At 40.7% G+C, this 21517-nt stretch overlaps 1 protein-coding gene across 1 annotated transcript in view; it reads right to left on the bottom strand.

The window, feature by feature from the left end:
• STMN2 (stathmin 2) overlaps positions 1 to 21225 on the bottom strand; it is a 41163-nt gene extending 19938 nt beyond the window's left edge. The window contains exon 1 of the mRNA XM_066564127.1: positions 20995 to 21225. Within this exon, the coding sequence (XP_066420224.1) occupies positions 20995 to 21013 (19 nt within the window). The 5' untranslated portion in view covers positions 21014 to 21225. The remainder of the gene's footprint in view (positions 1 to 20994) is intronic.
• Positions 21226 to 21517: the final 292 nt, after the last annotated feature.

Raw genomic sequence — 21517 nt, 5'->3', positions numbered from 1 at the left:
CCAGTTTCAATACCTATCAACTAAACTTGTTTGTGCTCCAAGATTGCTCTGATGTGTGAACTAAAGCGTGGTCAGCTGGGATGTTTTGACGATCCTCTTTGAAAATGCTCTACTGATCTCAAATAATATGTTTATTTAGATATATCCTGTATTCTTCTGCTAATGACAGAAAAGGGCTGCATCCATTGCCAGTCCTGCAGCTCACTTGCCCAACGAATGAAGGTGCTAAGGTGGAGTGCTATGGCTGCCATTAGAAGCCAGTAACCACTTATTTACATTTACTGCTGGGAGAAATAGGAAGGTTAAGGAAAGCACTGCTAAACTCTTACTGTCTGTCCTCATCTGCTTTCCAATGGCTATAAGGAATTTTTTACAGTTTACACTGTAAAATGAAAATCTGTCCTGACTGACAGGCCATGGGCAATTTGGGCCACATTTTGTTCCTTGGCAAAGCACAGCTCAGACAGATTGCTGTGTCACAGCAGAGACCATTACTCATAAGCAGGGCTATTTTTAACACATAAAGGGAGAGAGAAAAGTGTTAATGTTACTTATAATTAACATCTGATATAGGAAAATGTGTTGATAATTTTTGCCTTACTGAATCTGGTCTACAAATAAGAAATGTATTTTATACACACATTAATATATATAAATATTAATCACATACATTATATGTATACATCGTGTACATTAATTTGTAGTGTTACTGTATTTTACTGTATTTCAAGTACCACATGCCAACTAGTTCTTGAAGTTCTGTACACCTGGAAGGAAAAGGAAACTGGCACATTGCCCATGGTCAGTGTGTGGAATCCATAACACAGCTCAGACCTGTTCTCCCTTGGCAGGAACCTGTGTGATAGTTGCCCTTCTGAGACTGAACTGAAATTCTGCTTAGTTTTCTCCTCTGGCAGACACTGAAGCATTAAAATGTGAGATTAAGCATGACATGCAGATAGAGAAGACCTATCACCCCCATCCTTCATATGGATTTCTGATGGATGTTATTGACAATGTGGTTTGTTACAAATGTCATTTTGGTAATGCTCCCTCTGGGGTGCTAGAGCTTTTGGTTTGTCAAGGCAATGCTTTAAGTCATATAATTTTGTGAACACCAACAGCCACAATCTATTGACCAGTAATTTACAATTCTATTTTTACTAATCCATTTTAGTAATGTGCTGCATCCTTTTCTGCCAAACAAGGTGACATTATACAATCCCAGCTGTGTTGTTTCCCATAGATGGCAGGGTATTTGAAGAAAGTTACATGATGAGTGCTGCTAAAATGGGGCTTGTACTTGGACAAGCACATGGGACTGGGAGAATTAAAATTCAAGATGGGGCATGAGTAGTACAGATTCTAGGTATCATTTAGTTTTTAGTATGTCTGAGAGCTATTAGCCTGGGATTCACTTTAATTAATGCTGGCCACTATTTAAGAGAGCTACTTTGCAGAAATCATGAAAGCTTATTTTTCAGTCAAGGGAGAGATTAGCACCACCAGAGAGTGATGGCCCCATTCAGATGTCTGAAGTTAAACAAATTAGGTTGTCTTAAGATCAGCAAATCTATCTTCAGTGTCAGGAAGCCTAAGGATGTTTATAGGCTTATGGAGTCACCAGTGATGAAGAGAATGAAAGCAAAAGCCCCTGCAGTAAATAAATCTTATCCATCCCTTATGCTCAGCCATGATTGACATCTCATTTTGGTGGTTCACATAGGTGGGGCTCAATTTGTTACTCTCTGAATGCAAAACACTGCCCAGCAGAGTATTAGGTTGAGTCCATCTCACAATCTTATGTATATGTGTACTTTTCCAGTTTCCCCAACAAAAATAAAGCTGCTTTGCAGCTTAGGGACTCTTTAATCCCTACAGTGCTCACCTGCTTCACTGTAGGGAAAGGTGGCACAGGACTCCCACTCACCTGGGGCCATTCTTTGGGGACCAAGTCTTTAAAATTGCACTCTTTATATACTGCAATGCAGGTTAAGCTGGAGATGAGAATAGAGTTTTGGTTTTGTCCCCTGCTCCTGATTTTTTTGATATTTCTATATCTAGGCAATAGAATAAACAGGTATTATGAAAAAGTAACAAGAAACAGAAATCAAGGAAAAAAGAGCTAAACAGTGAGTTTTCACTGTCAACTGTGGCTCTAGAATTTCCTAAAATATGCACAGAAAATGAGAAAGGAAGAGCTTGGGACAGCTCTAATCTGCCTTTGTGGCAACTGGGAGTTTGAAAAAATAGTTTTAAGCAATAATTTTTGTAACCCTCATTAATGTTCCTGGGTTTTGGCAGAAAGATCATCCATTTTATTCTCTCAATAAAAGTCTTTAAATTGGTTTGGGAGGGGAATTGAGCATTAGTGTCATCCATAAAAGAACATAGTGGCTGTGAAATCAGGGATCACCGTAGCATCAGTTCTTCAAAATACACAAAAACCCAAATACAAGCAACAGATCTGACCTTCAGCTTCTTATTAAGACTGTCAGATTGTACCAGTGAAGCCTGTCCTTGAGTGCAAGGCCTGGCATACCATTTCCACAGCATAATTTAGGCTACATCATGGGATATGGCTGGAAAACCCATCCTGTGGAATACAAGAAGCTGTTTGCTTATGGAAATACTGTCCAATAATGGTTTTCTTAAATTCTAGTGCAGGGATACAAATGCACACAAACATGCAGATTGGAGAGTGGCACAAGTCTCACTAAAAACTGCTCCTAATTTTACAACCTAATCTATCATTGATCATGACTATGGCATTTTGGACTACTTCAGATACCATGTCTTTGGTTTTTACTTGCTGTGCATGGTGAGAGTCAAATGTCTTTGCTCACTTTATGATGTCAGAATGTTAAGATGTAAAGTTACTATTTTGTATTATTTCAATGTATGTAATTTTCACTGCTGTAACAATGAGAAAGCCCATTTACTGAACCCTTACTATTACAGTCATCTGTGACACGAGTTAATGGGTTTTCTTTGTTGAGTTAATGTAAACCCATTTCCAAAATGAGATTTTGATGTAAGGCGTTTTTTGAATTTGAAAAAAACAACAACTTTGTCATGATTACTCAAAACAAACACTGATGCAGACTCTTTATTGTGGTCACATTGTGGTTTCTAGTCACTGAAATGAAGACACACACATTTCCTCCTCGTGTGGAAGGAGCACAGCAGACATGTGCCTGTTCAGTGCCTGTCAGTGCACTTGGGGCCCCACAGCCTCACCCCACTGTGTGCTGGAGGAAACATGGGCAGACAGGACAAGAAAGCCATGGGCTACCTCCTCCTTCTTCAACTCTGCAGAAACTGGTCCATGGCAGTGGCAGAGCCAGATGCTGCACTCTCTTCTGAGCCACCCTTTGCAGAGCCATGAATCACGTTGGCATGAGGAAGCCCTTGGCAGCTCAGTTCCAAAAGTCCTCTGGGACTGAGGGGAAGGCCAAGGAGCCAGTACTAATACAGAGGACTGTGGCCCTCTTGAAATGTGTTTGAACTTAAGAGAACTTCAACCAAGGTGAAAACAAAAAATTCCAGAGATTTTTTTTTCATAAGGGGAAAATACAGCCTTCTTTAAGGTCTGCTTTGCCTTTACAAGGCATCCTTCACCATATTTCTCTCTGTACCTCTACATCCCATCTGTAGTGGTGTTCGCAGGGGTCCCAGGACAAGGGAAGAGATGAGAGTCTTGACTCCATGTTTCAGAAGACTGATTTATTATTTTATGATATATTAAAACTATACTAAAAGAATAGAAGAAAAGGATTTCATCAGAAGGCTTGAAAGGAATAGAAAGGAATGATAATAAAATCTTTGACTGACCAGAGAGTCTGAGACATCTGGACCTCTGATTGGTCATCAAGTAGAAACAATTTCACATGCTGGGTAAACAATTCTCCAAATCACATTCCAAAGCAGCAAAACACAGAGAAGCTGAAACTTCCCAGCTTCTCAGAAAAAAAGATCCTAATGAAAGGATTTTTCATAAAATCTGTCTGTGACACCCATCTGTCTTCCCCCAGTTTTCTTCCCCCAGAGCTTTCTGTGTAGGAAAGGATGTAAGTTACTAAAACAGATTTTGAAAACAATGGGGTGGATGAAGAGTGAAGAATTAACTTAAAGGCTACAGTAGTCCTAAGACAGCTTTATTTCCTGCTAGTTAACTGAACATGACTGTTTAATTTTTGTGCAGTCAGAAGTTCAAACCCTGCTATTCAGATGATTTGGCAGGATACTGATGTTTAAGATACTGACTTTACACCTACCTTCATAAGAGACCTCCAGAGACATAGAAAATTTCTGATTATCACTTAAGTGTGAAAGTCATGCAAACATCAAAATTTGAAAACTATTAAGGCAGCCCCAGCCAGGAACCATTCTGCTATCCACTGTCTCCTGTATTCATTGGAAGCAAAAAAGTCTGTGGAAATTCAGCAGTGGGATGATTTGAACCAAAGTAATATTCCTGAATGTGGACTGGATGGAAAAAGTGAATAGGCTTTCAGCAAGTACCAGGAGGAAAGCAGCAAGACCAGGAGGAAATAGCCTTCCTTATTTGGCTCACATTACCTTCTCAAGAACTGTTGTTGGTTTTTTTACATATCTGCACCTGGGGCAAACAGCTTCTTTTGACTGGCATTGTAGCAAGCTTGGCTCTGTCGTGGCTTACAGAAAAATCTGTTTTACTTTTAGCTGAGGACTCCTGCTAAAGTAGTAGTAAGGATTCTCCATATATTGTTCTGGGTTTGATTCTATCACTAATTTTCCTGTTCTCAAGAAAAATCCCTCTCTCCTGATCTCTCACTTAGAGTCTTATATAAATGATTTAAGAAACAAAACCTTGAGCTCTGGAGTTTTTGAATGGGTGGATTTGCCTGCCATGATTTAGTGCTCATGGTGTGTAATGTATTTCCTTTGCATTGTATGCCCCAAGGGTTGTGACATACCCTTTCACCAGGACACAGACATTAATCTCCTTTACACTTCTGAGACAGGTTACATATAAAATGGCTTAAAAAGCCAGATATTTCACTCCAAAATTTCCATTAATATGGCTTTGAAGATCCTTCCTGGTAGGCACCACTGAACCACGATGTCCATCTACATGCAGGCTAAAAAGCAGTGTTTTCAGGAGTCCTGATGTACATGTCTGAAGGCCAGGGAAGCAGAAGGATTTTCAAAGACTCTTCTCAACAGAACCACTCCAGCCTTGCTGCATGCAGGTTATTTTGGCTCAGCATTCCTGGGATGGGGGCTACCAATTGTACTTGCCTTCTGTAACATCAGGATAGTGAAGTTTGCTTCAGGACTTCCCTGCAATAGACAATCCCAGATTGCTGATCCCTCCCTCAGAAGTGGACATGCAGTGCCCAGGAGTTCCCTGAGCCCAGCTGCTCCCTGTGGGGCTTGGCTGGGTTCTGGGGCCATGCTGGTGGCTGAAGCACCAGGGAAGGACATGCAAAGGAGCTGGAACTTCTTCAGTGTCTTTCTAAGTGTGGGGTGGGGAGAAGTGAGTTACAGATTGGAAGCTGCCAAGCCTGCAAGCAGCCCACTTTCCCTCAGCAGCATGCAGGCTTCAGCCACCACAGCAGCACCATGCCTGCAGCTTGGTGCTGAACCCAGCACTGGTGGGAAGTGAAATTTGGAGTCCTTGTGTTGAGCACTCCAATCTCCTCTGGTGTCTCAAGCAGAGAACCCAGCAGAACGCCCAGGACTGGGCTATCAGGGATGGCTGCTGCCTCCCAGTATGCTCTTAAGGTCATCTCATCATCCTTTTGTGGGAGTATGCGGGGGCCCAGCTGAGATCTGCACTACTTTCTGTAAAAATGTGTCAGATGCAAACACTCTATGCCAAAGAGCTTATGGAGTGAGAAGGAGAGGGAAGGGATGCTGGGGGATAAAATGTCACAGACATGAAAAAAGAAATGCCTTGGGACACAGATCTATTCTGTAGGAACACCTCATGGGGAACAGAGCTCTCCTGAATTCTGTATAAGTGACACCTCTTTGCAAGTGCTGCAGGCACTACAGGTGCTGCAGGCACTACAGGTGCTGTCTGCAGCCTTGAGGGAGGATGCAAATCCAATATGATGAAATAGAATGGCAATGGTTTAGTCACGCAGCCACTATGATCAAACCGCATCTTCCCAAGGCATGAATCACAAATGGGTTCTGTTCCAGCACAGTAAGACTGGGTTACTAGAGCAGGTGTGAGAGAGCTGGCTGCCGGTATTACTTTTATTTATCTGAATCTCACTTTCATCCATGTGTGTATTTGGAACAGAGGCATTTATTTAGTTTTTCCCCATGATGTCTTCAGAGGCTTCCACTGACTTAAATTTGCATCACCCTTATTCCTTTATGTTGGCTGGACAAACACTTCCTGGTCGTGCATCACCTGGCCATGCACCACCCACCGACACTTGACACTGAGTGCCATTTTACTCCAAGCTGTCTATTTTTTAATCATTCTTGGAGACTAATGACATCACCTTGTATACTGCCGATCTTGGTGATGGAAATCGGAGTTCTGACACTGTTTCTTTTCATCTGGACACAGATCATTCCTGGACTTGTACCTGGCATTACATGATGAAGTCCCTCCCCTCTCCTCTGTGCTGAGATTAGTCAAATTGTTCATACTGAGCTTCTCCAGAAAGCCAGTTTTAGCACAACTGCCCACATGTTTTGAAAGCAAGCCATTGATGCAGCATCAAGGAAAGGAATGGCTCAAAATGGTTCAGGAAAAGCAAGCAATTAGGAAAGAATGGGCAAGGAATGCAACTTTTTCTGTTTTCGTCATTCAGCTGTTGTGGAGTACCTCAATCAAGGGACCAGAGATAGATTACCACAGTGACAGTTTCCATTATCAGACAGGCTGATTCTTGCCATTTTTCTGGCTCAGATATGCACATGCTTTTAACAGAACTGTAGCTCTGATATAAAATACAACATTTTTATAACTCATATACATTTTTTAAACACATCATTAACCTGTGCCATTCCAAAGTGCAGATACCTTTAATGTCTTGCAGTATTTTCAAAATTTTGCTTTGAAATAATGAAGGCCAAAATATTATTTAGCTGTGTCTTGAGGCTCAGAACAATAAGCCAGATAAAATGGAAGGTGCCTTTTTTTTTGTCTTTTTTGTTTTTTTTTCTCTAGACAAAACAAAAAAAAGAAGCAAGGCAATCAGCTAAGTAGAAATTTTTGTTTGTACAATATGATATAAATGCAATTACAACTTCTTGTAGGGTTGACTCTCAATCTTTGCATTCCAGTAATTAAATGTGTTCCTTGCTTGTTGAGTCATTGCACTGAATGTAAAACCTATCACAGTTATTTTCACACCACAAATATCAGAAGAATCCATTTAAGAGAAAATATACTGCTGTGAATGCTGTAGATAGTATCTTTCAAAACTAATCATTCCATATGGACAAGAAAACACATTTTATAGGGTCTGAAAACCAAACATACAGAATCATTAATTAGTCAGTTTATATATATGTTTATACATAAAAAAGTATTTATGTGTGTATATGTATATATATGTGTATATATATGTATGTATATAAAACTAGATTTGTGTAAGTTTATGGGTTGATTTTGAGCAATTCTCATGTATTTAATGTACTTAACCCAAAGCCAAATATGTGTAACTGCATCTTTATGCTCCACAATTATTCTTACTGGCTGCCATGGCTACCGACTAAATGTCAAAATGCAAAAGACAATGAAAGGAGGCAGTCTGGAAAATCCAATTTACTTCTGGGTTTTGAATGGAATTTTAATTTTGTGGAACATTTTAAAATAAGAATGTCTCATCAGTTTGAATAAAGGCATTTTCTTTACAGGGTTTGCTTTCTGCACACAATTGCAAATGACATATGTAAGTAGATTACATACAAAGGAAGAATCCCAATCCTTGCAATTATACAATGGGACACACATTATAGTTGTGTTAATTAACAGTAGTATTTTAAATTTGAATGCCAGAACAAAATAAGCTCCTAGTAAATAACTCCTGAGTTTCCATATAAAACTGCTTGATATTAGATTTTGCCTGTCAACATACCTCATAATTATGGAAGATTTTGCTTTAAACCCAAGAAGGTGTGATAATGGAGACTGTGTTACTCTGATGCTTTATGTTGTATGGCTTAGTTCCCCTTTTTCATAACAAAAACTATTGGAATGTAAATGTTTTTATACAATTTTACTCAGTGGGGTACATGTGGGCGTGAGGGGCTGTATTTAATTATGAGATATTACAAAGGATGAAATTTCTGGGTTTAGAGAAATGTAATCCCTAATTTAAAACAGTCTCCCTATGTAGGAAGCCTATCAAAGGCATGTGTATCTTTGGAGAAATCCTTTGATTCAAAAAATAATGTCTTCAGGTTGTGAAGGACTTTGACAGCACTGCACAGAGTAAGCACAAATGACAGCAATTCCCTCACCAACCATGTTGATACAAAGCAGATTCTGTAAAATTCAACTTTTCACTTGGTGTTTTCTGCTAAGAAGTGGGCAGCAGAATGACTAGGAGAAGTATCTTTTGGCAGGTCACCAAATCTAGAAACTGGGGCTAGTGTGGAAATCTATTTTTACAACATCGAAAGGGATAAGATAATTTTCTGTTACTCTTCTCCACGGTCCAAAAAAAGTACAAATGCCCAAGTGAGGCTTCAGATGATGGGTTCCTAAACCCATAACTGTCAATGCTGAAGGATGAAGTGTAAGAACCAAAACAGGAATGGATACTGGGGAAGTGACTTATTTTTTTAAAAAGTTTGTAGAAATAAATTCAGCATGTGTAGGTTGGCATAAAAAAATCTCACAAGGGAGAGTTTGTGGGTTTTTTTTCCTTTTTTTCTATTTCTTCAACCTCTTTTAAACATCCACGTTTGGAAGACAGAGGGAAGAAGCAGCGGTGTGTGTGAATCAGCAGGAGGGGTTGGTTGGGTTCACCTTTGAGTGAAGGTGTTTGGTGCTGTGGAGCTGCACCTGAGGTTCTACATCCACTCTTGGATCCCCCAATTTCAGAGTGACATGGAGGAACACCTGAAAGTCCAGTGGAGGGCTGTCAGGGAGGTGGGGGATAACTGGGAAAATAGATGGCTTAAGGTAGTGAGCACACTAAATGAGGTGCTCAAATTCATGAAATGACAGAAGCAAACCCTTCCATATGACACACATCTGTCACTCTGTGGCTTTCAGAGTTTTCTGTGTGACCTTTACCTAAACAATCTATGCAGCTATTACTACTAATTACCAGATTTATATTTCTGCTATTGTATCCTGCCATGACTTTATGCATACATGCAAACATTTGATTGCTTCCATAATGAAAATAATGATACCTCTCAACAGCATATAAACTCTATCATGGTTGGGCATAAATTATAAATATTATTGAGTATGCTAACCAGAAGATGAATAAAATTAACAAGAAAAAAAAAGAAAGAGAATGATGCCTCTTCTTGGAAATGACACTGATGGTGCAAAGAAATTAGTATATTATTCAGAATTGATTAAATTGGCTGAAAGGGAACATTTGCTGGTACAATATTTTTATTACAATTGATGCTACAATAAAACTAGAACAAGAGCTACTGCTTGCAGTGAAGTGACCTGTGTTTTAAGTAGCTTTGTTCTGATTTGCATAAAAGAAGCACTTTGATTTTTGAAGATGTAAAATCAATACATAAATGTCTATGCTATAGCAATTTATATGGACTTTTGGGAATGTGACTGCTCCCAATTGTTTCCCAGTCTTTCATTACCCCCCTCTCTTTTTCATCTTTCTCTTTTCCTTCCTTCTTTTTTACTGTTTTTCAATTTAGTGGCATTTTTCTCATCCCAAAATATTACTGAAAATTTCTAGAGTACCTTTGGTCTCTCTATCTCTCTCTGCAGCTGTCTCTGTCTGTGCCTCTCTATTTTTTCTGCAAGACCAGCCTCCACTTAGAAGAAAATCTTGATGAATTCAGAGACACTGCTCTGCTATTAAATTAACCACATGAGGAGCTGATCCCTGCAGAGATGCTCCACTGATTGTTGGTGTAAGGGTGTTTGTCTCATTTAGAATAAAAAAAAAAAAAAAAAGGATCCTGCAATAGTGAAATTTTCAGGGCACTGTGCACCAGCATCAACAATCTGCCATTAACAGCAAATCAGAACTTCTTTGTTGTTCAGTCTGTCCTTTACAACAGACTTATCAAACTTCCAGAACTGGATTGTGCATCACATTTTTAATATGTTCTAAAAGCAGCAGGAGTTAGATATCCCCAAATGTCAATTTGCAACAGCCTATTCTGTCTTTTTCATTATATAATCTTTTTCCAGTATAAAAAGAAGTTTCTTTTTCTGAATAATAAAATTCTCCTGCTTTTTTAGTGTAGCTGGCTCTTACATGATTTTAAAAAATAATAAAGATGTTTTGTCCCAAGTTGATGCTTTGGGAGTTTTAAAGGGGGAAAAATAGGCTCATCAGATGTAAATCAACATGAGTGTACTTCACCCACAGACTTCCACTAGTTTAGTATCTAATTCTGTCAAGGTTGATGTTCCTGTCCTTTGCACATCTTAGCCACTTAAACGTGCAACACTGTCAGCCATTGCCATTTCCCACCTTGTGCTGCTTTGTTTCTCCCACTGCATCAGAAAATCTGTCCTTCCACTGAAAATCACATCCTTAAACTACAATTTGGTCTACAGTTTTCTTGGCTGGAAGGCTGCTTCTTCCTGAATTTTGGAGAAGGTTTTAGCTAAAAACATTTCACTATTTCTGTGATGATGACTAGGGAAAAATACATGTGTGTGGGTAAGTTAAGCAAGTGGTTATTGCACTTGTTTGAAAGGTTCTAGTGCTTTCTGCCAGGGAATCATTCTTCATTTGAAAAATTTGTCCAGGCCTGGCCATGGAATAAGTCAGTGAAATATCAGATTTCAGCCTTCAGCCTTGTCTGAGAGACACAAATCCAGCTTTACAGGCAGCTTCTCTCAAGCCACTTTGTGCTGGATTCTGATTCCATGTGGGCTAAGAGTGATGTTATGGACCAGAGGAGCACTGGAAACTGGAAAAAAAAAGAGGATACAACTATCCTTTGATCTCAATTCCTCCCCTTCTGATCTCATAGAAGTGTGAAGGACTACAGGAATGAAGCAGCTGTGTGAAGAGATGAGAGCTGAATCTGCATTGTGGGAGTAATTGCCAAGAGCAGAGAAATTAAAAACAATAAATAAAGGAGGAAAACCAAGCAGGTAAAGTCAGTCAAGGAATAGGATGACTAAAACTGGATCAAGAATGAGGATAACACTTGACTGACTGGATAATGAAACTAGGTTGAGAAAATCAGGGAAAGGGTACCAAGGAAATGGATGAGACTGCAAATCAGTAGGTCATGGGGATGGAGTAGATGGGAGATGGATTAGGATGGTAGATTGTTCACAAGAACCTTGAGAGTTTTATCAAATAGAAATTTTCCTAACTGCTATCTCAAACTTTCTCCTACATACAAATTACATTAAAAGACTATAAAAATAGTAATCACAGTTCAGGGACAGACTGGAGTCCATCTGATAAAATGTTCTGTTTCCACAATACTTTTTCTTAATTTTTTTTTTAATCTTGGAAATTCAGTTTGTATAACTACATAGAAGTGCACTAAATATAATTTTGCAGCCTTCATATTGTAGATTACATGTTTGCTTATCTAAATGGCTTCATTTTGCTGCATAGGTTCAGAATTTGTTCTTATTGCAATTTTTACCCTTGACAGACCCATTACATCTTTGTGCAGAAACGAGGATGCCAGCAGAGATGAGACCTCTAGAACAGCACTGGCAAACGATGCAAACTGATAATTACAATTTTGCAGAGGACTTGAAAGTACTTCTGTCATGTTTATTCCTGTTTTTCAAGCCTCTCACAACAAGAAGATGAAATACTCTACACTGTTAATCAAATGAAGAATGGTTCCCTAAGTAAGATATTTCCCTTCTTAATGTTTCACTGTGAAAAAAATAATGGAGTAACTTGAATTGTCAATGCACCTTAAAAAAATACTTCACTATTACTTTTCTTAAGTCATTATTGATATTTTACTTGGAAAATGATATTTATACTTAAAACATCATTTCCCAGGAAAAGTTATTTGCCTTGAGAACAAGTGGTTTGTTGACAAATTTTAAACATTTAGGTTTTTGAATCAGGAATCAGTTTCATTCCTACCTACAGCATACAATATTGAAAGTCCCCTAACTGCAGTCTTGACAGCATCAAAAAAAAATCTGAGCACATAGAAAAAAATATCAGCTTAGAAATAGCTTTTTTTGTATTACATCTATGTAAAAAACACCAGCACCTGGAAACAACAAGGTATACTCAAGTGATTGATACAAACATGACTTGAGCGACATAAGATACCCTTTCTTTTCACATGAATAAAGTAAGCAACAAATACATCAAAATAGCTAACAGACTAATTAAATGGGTTACAGAAATGAATTTCACTTCCAAAAATGTCTTTGAAAAATTATGGATATTGATGCATTTGCTTTAAGATTTCCTAGGTACATGCAATTTTTCTTACAGCTCCATTCAGGTAACTGGAGGATTTGCAGTACAAAAATACTTGTAAACCAAAAAAGGTTATTTCTGCCGCAATTCCATATAGCAATGTTGCTAAAAACACTTTGTGCATCTTTGACATGGCTGTGGTCTCCATGATCTTTTGAAAAAGAAAAATAATAGACATGATGATATTAGTCACTTCAGGGAACTCTACCAAATGACATCCAGAGTCATCCTACTGGAAACCAGAGGATGAATTTAAACATGTATATATCAGAAATCTTAGTCCAAAAGGACAATTTGTGTTTTCAGCAATTTTGAAAGCATCAAAAATAGCATCAAGATCAAAAGTTTTAGCTACTTATAGATAAGTGAATATATTTAAATGTAGATATTTCATCCACCTTCCAGTAGCGTATACCTTAGCTTAGGGTAAATTCTGAATTTGTAGAACTCTGTGCCTTCAGTAGCATTAAATAAACTCATCATTACTTTTTCTTTCCCTAAGAAATTCCCTAAGGATTATAGAAAAGTACCTCAATAGTACAGAATGCTAATACAGCTTTAGCAGGTAAGTTGCTCTGCTTCTTAATCTGATCAGTATGGACTTTGGCACTTCTATAACATCAGAGCATGGTTACACATTTTCATGCAGTATGGAACATAACCTCACATCCCAGCTCTGAGGTAAGTACCCAAGATTATCCCCATCTTAAAGAGAAGAAAGTCAGGTCATAAAATGATTAACCTACAAATCCAATAAAGGAGCTAGGTGCCTAAAATGATGCTTAAGAAAACTCAGGTTTCTAAATCAAGAATCTGGATCCCAGAGATTCCTACACAGATGAGGAGAGGTCATAAGAATACAGAAAACCACAATTTGTGCTCTTTAAATTGGTCTGCATTGTAGGGTGCTAAACTTTGGACAAGCAAGGATAGCTGAGACTTGAAATGTTTAAGCCACTAACATTGGGAATTGTGTGTTCCTCCAGCTCACAGCCAGTCCTCTGAAGAAATCTGTGTAGCCTGTTTCCTGGGAGTGTAGGGCACACATAGGTAGCACAGGGCTCTTCATAAACAGAGGAGCAAGCCACTGTTGTCTTTTAAAAAGTAGCTGAGGAGGAATGCTGCTGGCTGTCTTAGTCCTGCCTATTGGAGCAACTGCCTACAGTGACATCTTTGACTGGGAAATGCCAGAGCTGGGGTCAAACTCTCAAAATTTCCATTCAAGCCAAAGCATCCTATCACCCAAAGGAACTCAGGTTTTATTTGCTGCTTCCACAACTGTTTCTATTTTGCCATATATGCAAAATCCAGCGATGCTCCTGGGATCTCCAGCTCCTAGGTGTGGGTCATCCTCCCTCCTGTGTGCTCTCTTGTTCTCTCTTTAGCATAATGCTCTTCTCATGGGAGAGTGGAAAGAAGACACAGCTGGTGGCTCTGGTATTCTGTAGGAAGGAGGACACACAGGGACAAGGGCCACCACACCCCAGCAGCACACCTGGAGGCCACCCACCAGCTGTTTGGCTCAGTGGCAGGAGCTCACCCATTGCCACATCTTCTCCACTCATCACAATGGAAGAGACCGAGCCAGGGCTTCCCTAAGGCTGTGTGTGAAGAGTCCAAGGGACAGTGGAAGTCTCACCATTCCTCCTGGCATTTTCCTCTGGGCCACCAAATTATGAGTACATTCACTCTGGGCCGACCTTGAACACGGCCAGAGGTGCTGACCTCTCCCTGTTGCTGTGGAGGGGCAGCCATGCCTCTATCTCACCACAGGTGATTTACTAACCCTATCCTCAGCCACCTCTCCAAACTACTGCTTGGGGCCAAATTGGTGAAAAACTCCTTATAATCCTGTTTTGTGGTTGTGTCTGTGAAGGATCACAATTTCACACAATAACTGCTACAACAGTGATAGGTTTTGTGCTTTAGAATGAATGCATAAATCATAATTTATTTATGAACTGCCTGGATTGAAAGCTATAACTTGGAAAAATAACATTTCTGAATATATTCAGCAAAGCCTAATATTTTGTGCAGATATTGTGCACCAATTTAACTGCACATCCTGGCAGAAATAACTTAAATTTACTTCAGTGGTTAAATTATGTATTAGAAGACTGGAAAAAGAAAAACATAAGTGGAAGAGAAAGTGAAATAATTTCAGATCAGCTTTGTATGCTGGTATTTGTCAGACACATGATGTCATAGGTATTTAGCTCCCAGGAGCCAACATTTACACATCAGTCCATTTTTTTTTGACTCAGGATGCAGGTCCACGTGGATTGAGGTCTCCAAAGCCATTTTTGTCCATGTTTGAAAAGTTCTGAGCAACTAGAGGAACAGGTACTGTCTGCACTGCAGTCATGGTACCCAGCACCTTGCAGGACTGAGACACCTGTCCCTGGTGGGACTGCTGGCTGAGATTCCCCATGGGGACCCACCCTTCTGAGTGGGAGCAACAATCCTTTTAATGGGAATGAAAACCAACACCACCTCAGACCGTGCCCATGGAATAGTGTGAGGGTTGTGTGTAGCCTAGAAAGGATTGTGAATAGCAGCCATTCCTCCAAATCAGCTGCCAGTTTCTGTGTCCCCATGGACTAAAGAGCAGCTGGTTGTGCTGAGGCCAATGGCTGTACTGCACTCCAGTTGGCTCCAGTGAGGCAAGACTCATTTCAAAGTTGGTTCATCTATCATCCATTTTATGGATAAATGCTGGAGAAGGCATGTTCTCTGCAAGCCACCTGAGGATGGCAATAGTTTTTTGTGTTTAAAGGTGACTTGTATGGAGAACTGACAGTGGAGTTTTTGAAGGTAGTTACTGCAGAGGTAAGCAAGCACTGCTGCTTCATGGTGTCCCATTTGCTCCTCCTCTTGGACAGAGCTACTGAAAGTGCCAGGATAAAGGGTTTTGAAGCGTGATACCCTAAGCTGAAAGGCAAATTTACTCTCTCTTTGCCCACTGGTCACAGAGCCAGATGCCACCCTCAGTCCCTTATCTTCAGCTTTTTTTGCTGTACCAGCTTTAGCAAAGCTTTTAGTGAGTCACTATACCAATTATGTGGTGTGACACCATTTTTGGATGCCTACTTTAGGCCTCCTAATGTTTGTTATTTTTCAGGAGTGCTGAGCATCTCTTTGCCTGTTTTGTCTGTGAACTATTAAGGTAGTAAATTAGACCTACATGAAAATGCTGCACAGGCGAAGTATTGCCCAGACTGATCTGTCATGGGAACCTTCTGCTCTCTGTGTTTTAGACTACAAAATAATGCTGACTTCTCTCTGCAAGCAATTAGGAGAATCAATATAGTCTTTGAAGGCTAAAACACTACCTAAATATATTGCTGGATGTGAGTGCCTCATCTCTTTTTTGCAATGAGGTATTTTTTTTTCTCAAATGAATGTTATTAATTTGAAAATGGAGAATTCTTTTCTAAAGAAATTAATATAAATGTCACCTGAGATAAATCTAACCATAAGGTTAGATTACAAAGTATATATAATAAAAAATTGATGTGCAAAATGTGATCTAGAGAAATGTACCATTGTTGAACAAATACCAATGGTAAAAAAATTCCAGTCTTAAATAATAAATTAAAGAAAATTCAAATTCACAAAATCTATGTGAATGAATTACAGGATTACATTATTAAACAAGGAAGTTTTTAGCCTAACTCGAGCTTATATTGGGACAAAGAGGTGATGGTAATGGAGGTGGAGGTGAGAGAACATTTTGGAAGTGTTCAAGATGCTGAAGTTTATTTTTATTTCCTCAGTGTGTTATGGGTTATCTTCCATAAGAAAATGGAATAGATGACGTTCTATCCCTCCTGCCAGTACACCTCAGGGTAAGTAAAGAACTGCTATGAGGCAATATAAATCCTTAGCCATATGGACTGTTTTTAAAATTATTCCTATCTTAATTCTCAAGAGTAGGAAGAGTAATCAAGTCTTTAAAAACCAAGAAAAGAACATGAATAGGTGTTAACCTCAGTTCTTTAGTGAATTTTACTTACCAACATTTCTATATTAGCTCAGTAATAAAAGTTCACAGAAGAAATAAAGTAACTGAAATATTACCACTTCATTTTCCTTGTCACATCAAAATTATATTAGGAAAAGGTTTTTTTCATCCAGAGGGTTGCTGGTCACTGGAACAGGCTCCACAGAGAAGTGGTCACAGCACCAGCCTGACAGAGTCCAATAAATGTTTGGACAGTGCTCTCAGGCACATGGTGTGACTCTTGGGGATGGTTCTGTGCAGGGCTAGGAGTTGGACTCAGTGACCCAGATGGGCCTCTTCCAACCCAGCATATTCTGTGATGTCTTCTCCTATTTCTTCAAAAAATTTGGAATAGTGGTATCTCAGTCAAATCACATTTTTGCCAACATTATGATACAATAAATAACTTTCTGATTCTTGCCTATGTTCATTCTTCTCTTAAACTAACTTCCTATTTACAGACATGTAATTCTGTGACAGTTGGAAATAATTCAGAGCTGACGTGTATTCATTTGTTTATAAAAGGGGTAGGTTAAAACCTTCAGCTAAAAACTGAATAATATGGAAAGAAGCGTGTTCAGTCCAAATTCAGCCTGGCTCTTAGCCATATGTTGTTTAACTTGAAGCTTGTCATTGCCCTTGATATTCAGATGACTACTCGTGCAATTGTTGACAGTCAAGCAATTGTTTAAGTGTAGTGGCAGACCAGAGGCAGAACTCTTACCCCTTTGCAGTGAAAAAAGGCTACCTATTAAAATAATGGAACCAGTCAGACTCAACAACCATACACTTATTTATGACTTCATATGTATGTTACACACCAGATAAAACAATAATGCAGTACTTAGTTAACTGAAAAAGCAGTGGCCTTGCATCCATCAAGCTAAGTATTGAGGTCTGAGCTTATGACTAAAATGCAAATGACAAAGTAGAAGAGCAACTCTGAAGCACTTCTACAATGGTTTAATCAGTCTCACTCAGATATGTTATACCTGAGAATATATTATTTTTTATAACTGAGAAAGAGGGAGCATGGCATGGCCTCAATTCCTGTATCCTCATAATCCCACCCATTCATCACATTAAAGTGTTCCTGACTATCTCAAAAGGAGTTGACATTAAAAAACTTCCATAACACATACCCCATGTACTTCTGTTAGCTTCCTACAGATAAACCAGAACCATAATCAGGACTGAGATTTTCTGTATGATGGTCATCTGAAGATGTTAGAACAGTAAATATTCTTTAAATAAAACATTGCAACAAAACAATGAAACAATGGTTTCAAACACTTCTTTAGTTCCAATGTCATCGCACACTGCTTCACCTTCACACTGCCATCTATGTACTTTACACTAAGTAAGTTTATCAAACCAGATATGTGGCCTGATTGGTCTGTAGTGACCCTGATTGAGAGTCATAAATCAGGGCAAAGGCCTGAAGTTTAAAAGCCCTCAGAATTTCTGTACAGTTGTTTTACATGGAATTTCAAGAAAAGACACACTTAAAAAAAAACCCAAACAAAGATGCTTGTGTGGCATGCATCATTCATATACTATGTAAACTAAACAGAAAGAAGAATCTTGTGGGCATTCAGAGTGTAATGATCTCCAGAAGTCCTTGCAGCTGTTGAAACTCCTACGTAAGTAAAAGGAGCTTTCCCTGAAAACCTTTTATTTTACACATCTTAATAGAAAATTAGGCTTAATTGTGCTTTCTATTGCAGAATATAAACACAGGCTTGTTCAAGGTGTTTTGCGTCTGCCTAACCTGAGTTATGTGAAGAGTTCTGTCCAAAGCCAGTAGGACTATTCACATGCTCAGACACCTGATTAAGTGCCTTGCTGGATCAGGGCCAGAAACATAATAGTGGGCTGGGTTAAGCTGATTAGAAATGTTTTGCTGGCTCCAGTGGTGGCAAGACCTAGCCTTTATTGCCACTTTGCAAAATCTGGTGCTCAACAGGAAAAAAATCAGGCACTCTATAGTTCTTTCAGTGTTCTACTGGGTAAAGTTTGAGTACAGGAACAAATGCAGCTCATTTAGCCCTAACTGGAAATGTGCATTACTGAGAATGGATCTATTTTTCCACATGAAAATAAAATTTGTTGCTTTGTTGTAACTCTTGAAATAAAGTAGTTTACTCTAACAGGCTGTCTAGATACAAATTTTGTCTATTTATAATTATAATGAGGAAGAATATTGTTTAAAGAAATGGTGAGGAGAATCCTTTAAACATGGTGAGTTTAAAGATGGAAGATGCTTTTAATAAATTAACTTTAATTTTCTAATTGAATGTGGCTGTAATTAGTATTTTTGGAAACTGGAGCTAGGTGGCTGCACGGCTTTTTATAGCTGGTATAGGTGGCTCGTTAACGAGGGATTAACAGACAAACTGGCGCCTCACAGTCCCTCTGTCTCTGGGCAAACCTAATGATTCCTGGCATCACTCTTGCCGCAGAAATCTTTATATTGGTGTGATGAGAGATCATTAACACCAGGCTGAGGAGCCCTTCCTTCCCTTGTGACAGAATTCCTAACAGGCCTTCTGCAGCGCTAAGTCCCCGACCAAGTACAAATTATCAATACTGATTACGGGATTGCTGCAGTGGGGAGGGGACGGCGTGCTCGGCACTGCAGGGCTGGCCAGGCTCCCGCAGCCCTCACGTCCCTCCTCTGTTTGCATCTACAGCTGTCTCATGCCTTGCTCCCAAGGGTGCCACAGCCGGGTTAGAATGCTTTCAATCCCCACCAATTGTTCCTTGGGAGAGGAACATCAGCATTCAGATAAACGCTTTGGGGTAATGCATCGGGCTCACCGGTGCCAGGAGGGTTTGGTGTAACTTCGTGCAATGCGATGAAGAGTGGTAAAAAGAATCTGCACAAATGGAAATTTGAACAGGATTTGCTTCTTGGGGAGGACACTAACTGTGTTGGGAGCACTTCATCCTTATTTTGTGGGATTTGCGTGTGCGTGACATTACTGGTGAATGATTGTGAAAACTTGAATTTGAATGCGTCAAAGGCAGGTCCAGCCTCTTTCCTCTTCAAAAAGAAAAAAAAAAAAAAAAACACCAAAAAACCAAATCCAAAAAAAACCCCAAACCAACAAAAAACAACCCTGAGGAGCGTTAGGGTCTGGACGCTTTCAGTAGTCCGACCCCACGATTATTCTCCCTCTCCTTCTTCCACACCCTCACTGGGATTTTTTCTCCCACCCTACCCAGCAGCCTCCCTCGAACAAAGGGGCCAGCGCCGGGCTACCGCCCCTCGCTCCCGCCAGGAGCAGCAGGACCAGCAGGGACCCGGCGGGCAGGCGCTCCCCGAGACCCGGGAGCCCCGCGGGGCCGGGAAGGGCGGAGGGGCCGCGCCCCGCGGGGCCGCTCCCGGAGCGGGCAGGGGCGGGGGCGCCGCGGCGGCAGGGCGCGGCTCCTGCGGGGGAGGGGGATGCTCTCCGTGCCGCTGGAAAACGCGAGGTAACAACAGCCCCGGCGGCTGCCCCCCGGGAGGGAGCGCAGGGCGGGCACTGCTGGCGCACACCAGCTCTCCGTGATGCAGTGACCTACTTCACCGGCCCCCGCCCCCCGGCGGACTGCAGGTGCGGGCAGCGCCGGGGCAGCGCAGAGCGGCGGCTCCCTCCCGCCCCCGCCCGCAGCCCCGCGGTGCCGTGCAGGGCCGGGCCGGGCTGGGCGCGGCCGGCCGCAGTGCGCGCCTGGCGGGGTCCGCCCCGCCGCAGCCCCCCCGCCCCGCACCGCACCGCGGGCCCGCCGGCCCGGCCCGGCCCCGCCCGCAGCCCCCGAGCCGCGCCGAGCCCCTTTCGGGCGGCGGTGCCTCTCCCCGGTTCCTCTTTCCTTCTCCCCACGCGGTTTCAGAGGCAGAGGGGAGCGCTGACTCCGGCCGGCGGGGATGGGTGGAGGCACACTGACTACAGGGATAACTTTACCGTTCGTTTTTGGTTTTATTTTTTTTTCTTTTATATAATATATATATATATATATATATATATATATATATATATACATATATACACACACACATATATAATATCTATCTATATCTGTATAGTATATATGCATATATATAAAAATATTTATTCACCTTTAAAATAATGAAAACCATTTCAAAATTACGCTGTGCTCATGTGCCGACCTCACCCATTGCTATATAATTAATCCGATCTCTGGTTAGATACTAAAACGTTAAAACATCCCCATGTCCCACCCACCCTCTCCTTTTTTCTCTGATCAATGAAATAAAAAATACGTTCAGTGTTATTTTGATTTTTTTTTCCTAAACTTTTGGGAGAGCGAGAAGAACACCCAGGGTAGGTAGCAGACCTAGGAGACAGCAGCCGTAGTGCTGGCTGAAGGAAAAGAGAGGCGTTTTCTTACCCATTGCTGTTTTAGCCATGCTGGGATGTGCAGCTCTCAGAGGCGGAGAAGGCAAAGGGGTCCAGCTACAGCAGTGGAGAGAGGGAGAGAAGACTGAATAAGGCACTGAGTCAGCAGAGTGGGGCTGTGCAAGAGAAGGAGCAAGAGGCAGGAGCCCATGAATAATTATCACTCCTCCACCCAAGCAGATTGGCTCGAGAGGTCCCCTGACATGACTCCTGCAGAGCCAGAATCTCCGGGCATTAAATATTGATCCACCAATGGTGCTGGAGTACAAAGTGCCAGAATGCAGTTTGAAATGGAAATCAGTCCTTGGATGTTTCTCCCCCCTCGGTCTGGTGTTAATAGTACATTCCATGTCAAATGTTTTATGTCTTACATGAAAAAAGCCTATTGGTGTTGAGGGCTCTGCTGTTGCTACCTGTAAAACATGCACAAATTCATTTTAACATATTTCATTCCAAAGATGCAACAAGAAGGGGGACCATTGCAAGGGATTTCCTAGACCATTTCAGTAAAACAG

Source organism: Molothrus aeneus, chromosome 1 (genome assembly GCF_037042795.1).
Source record: "Molothrus aeneus isolate 106 chromosome 1, BPBGC_Maene_1.0, whole genome shotgun sequence".
NCBI lineage: Eukaryota > Metazoa > Chordata > Aves > Passeriformes > Icteridae > Molothrus > Molothrus aeneus.
The sequence above is the reverse complement of the archived record's forward strand: the minus strand, read 5'-3'. Positions and strand labels throughout refer to the sequence as shown.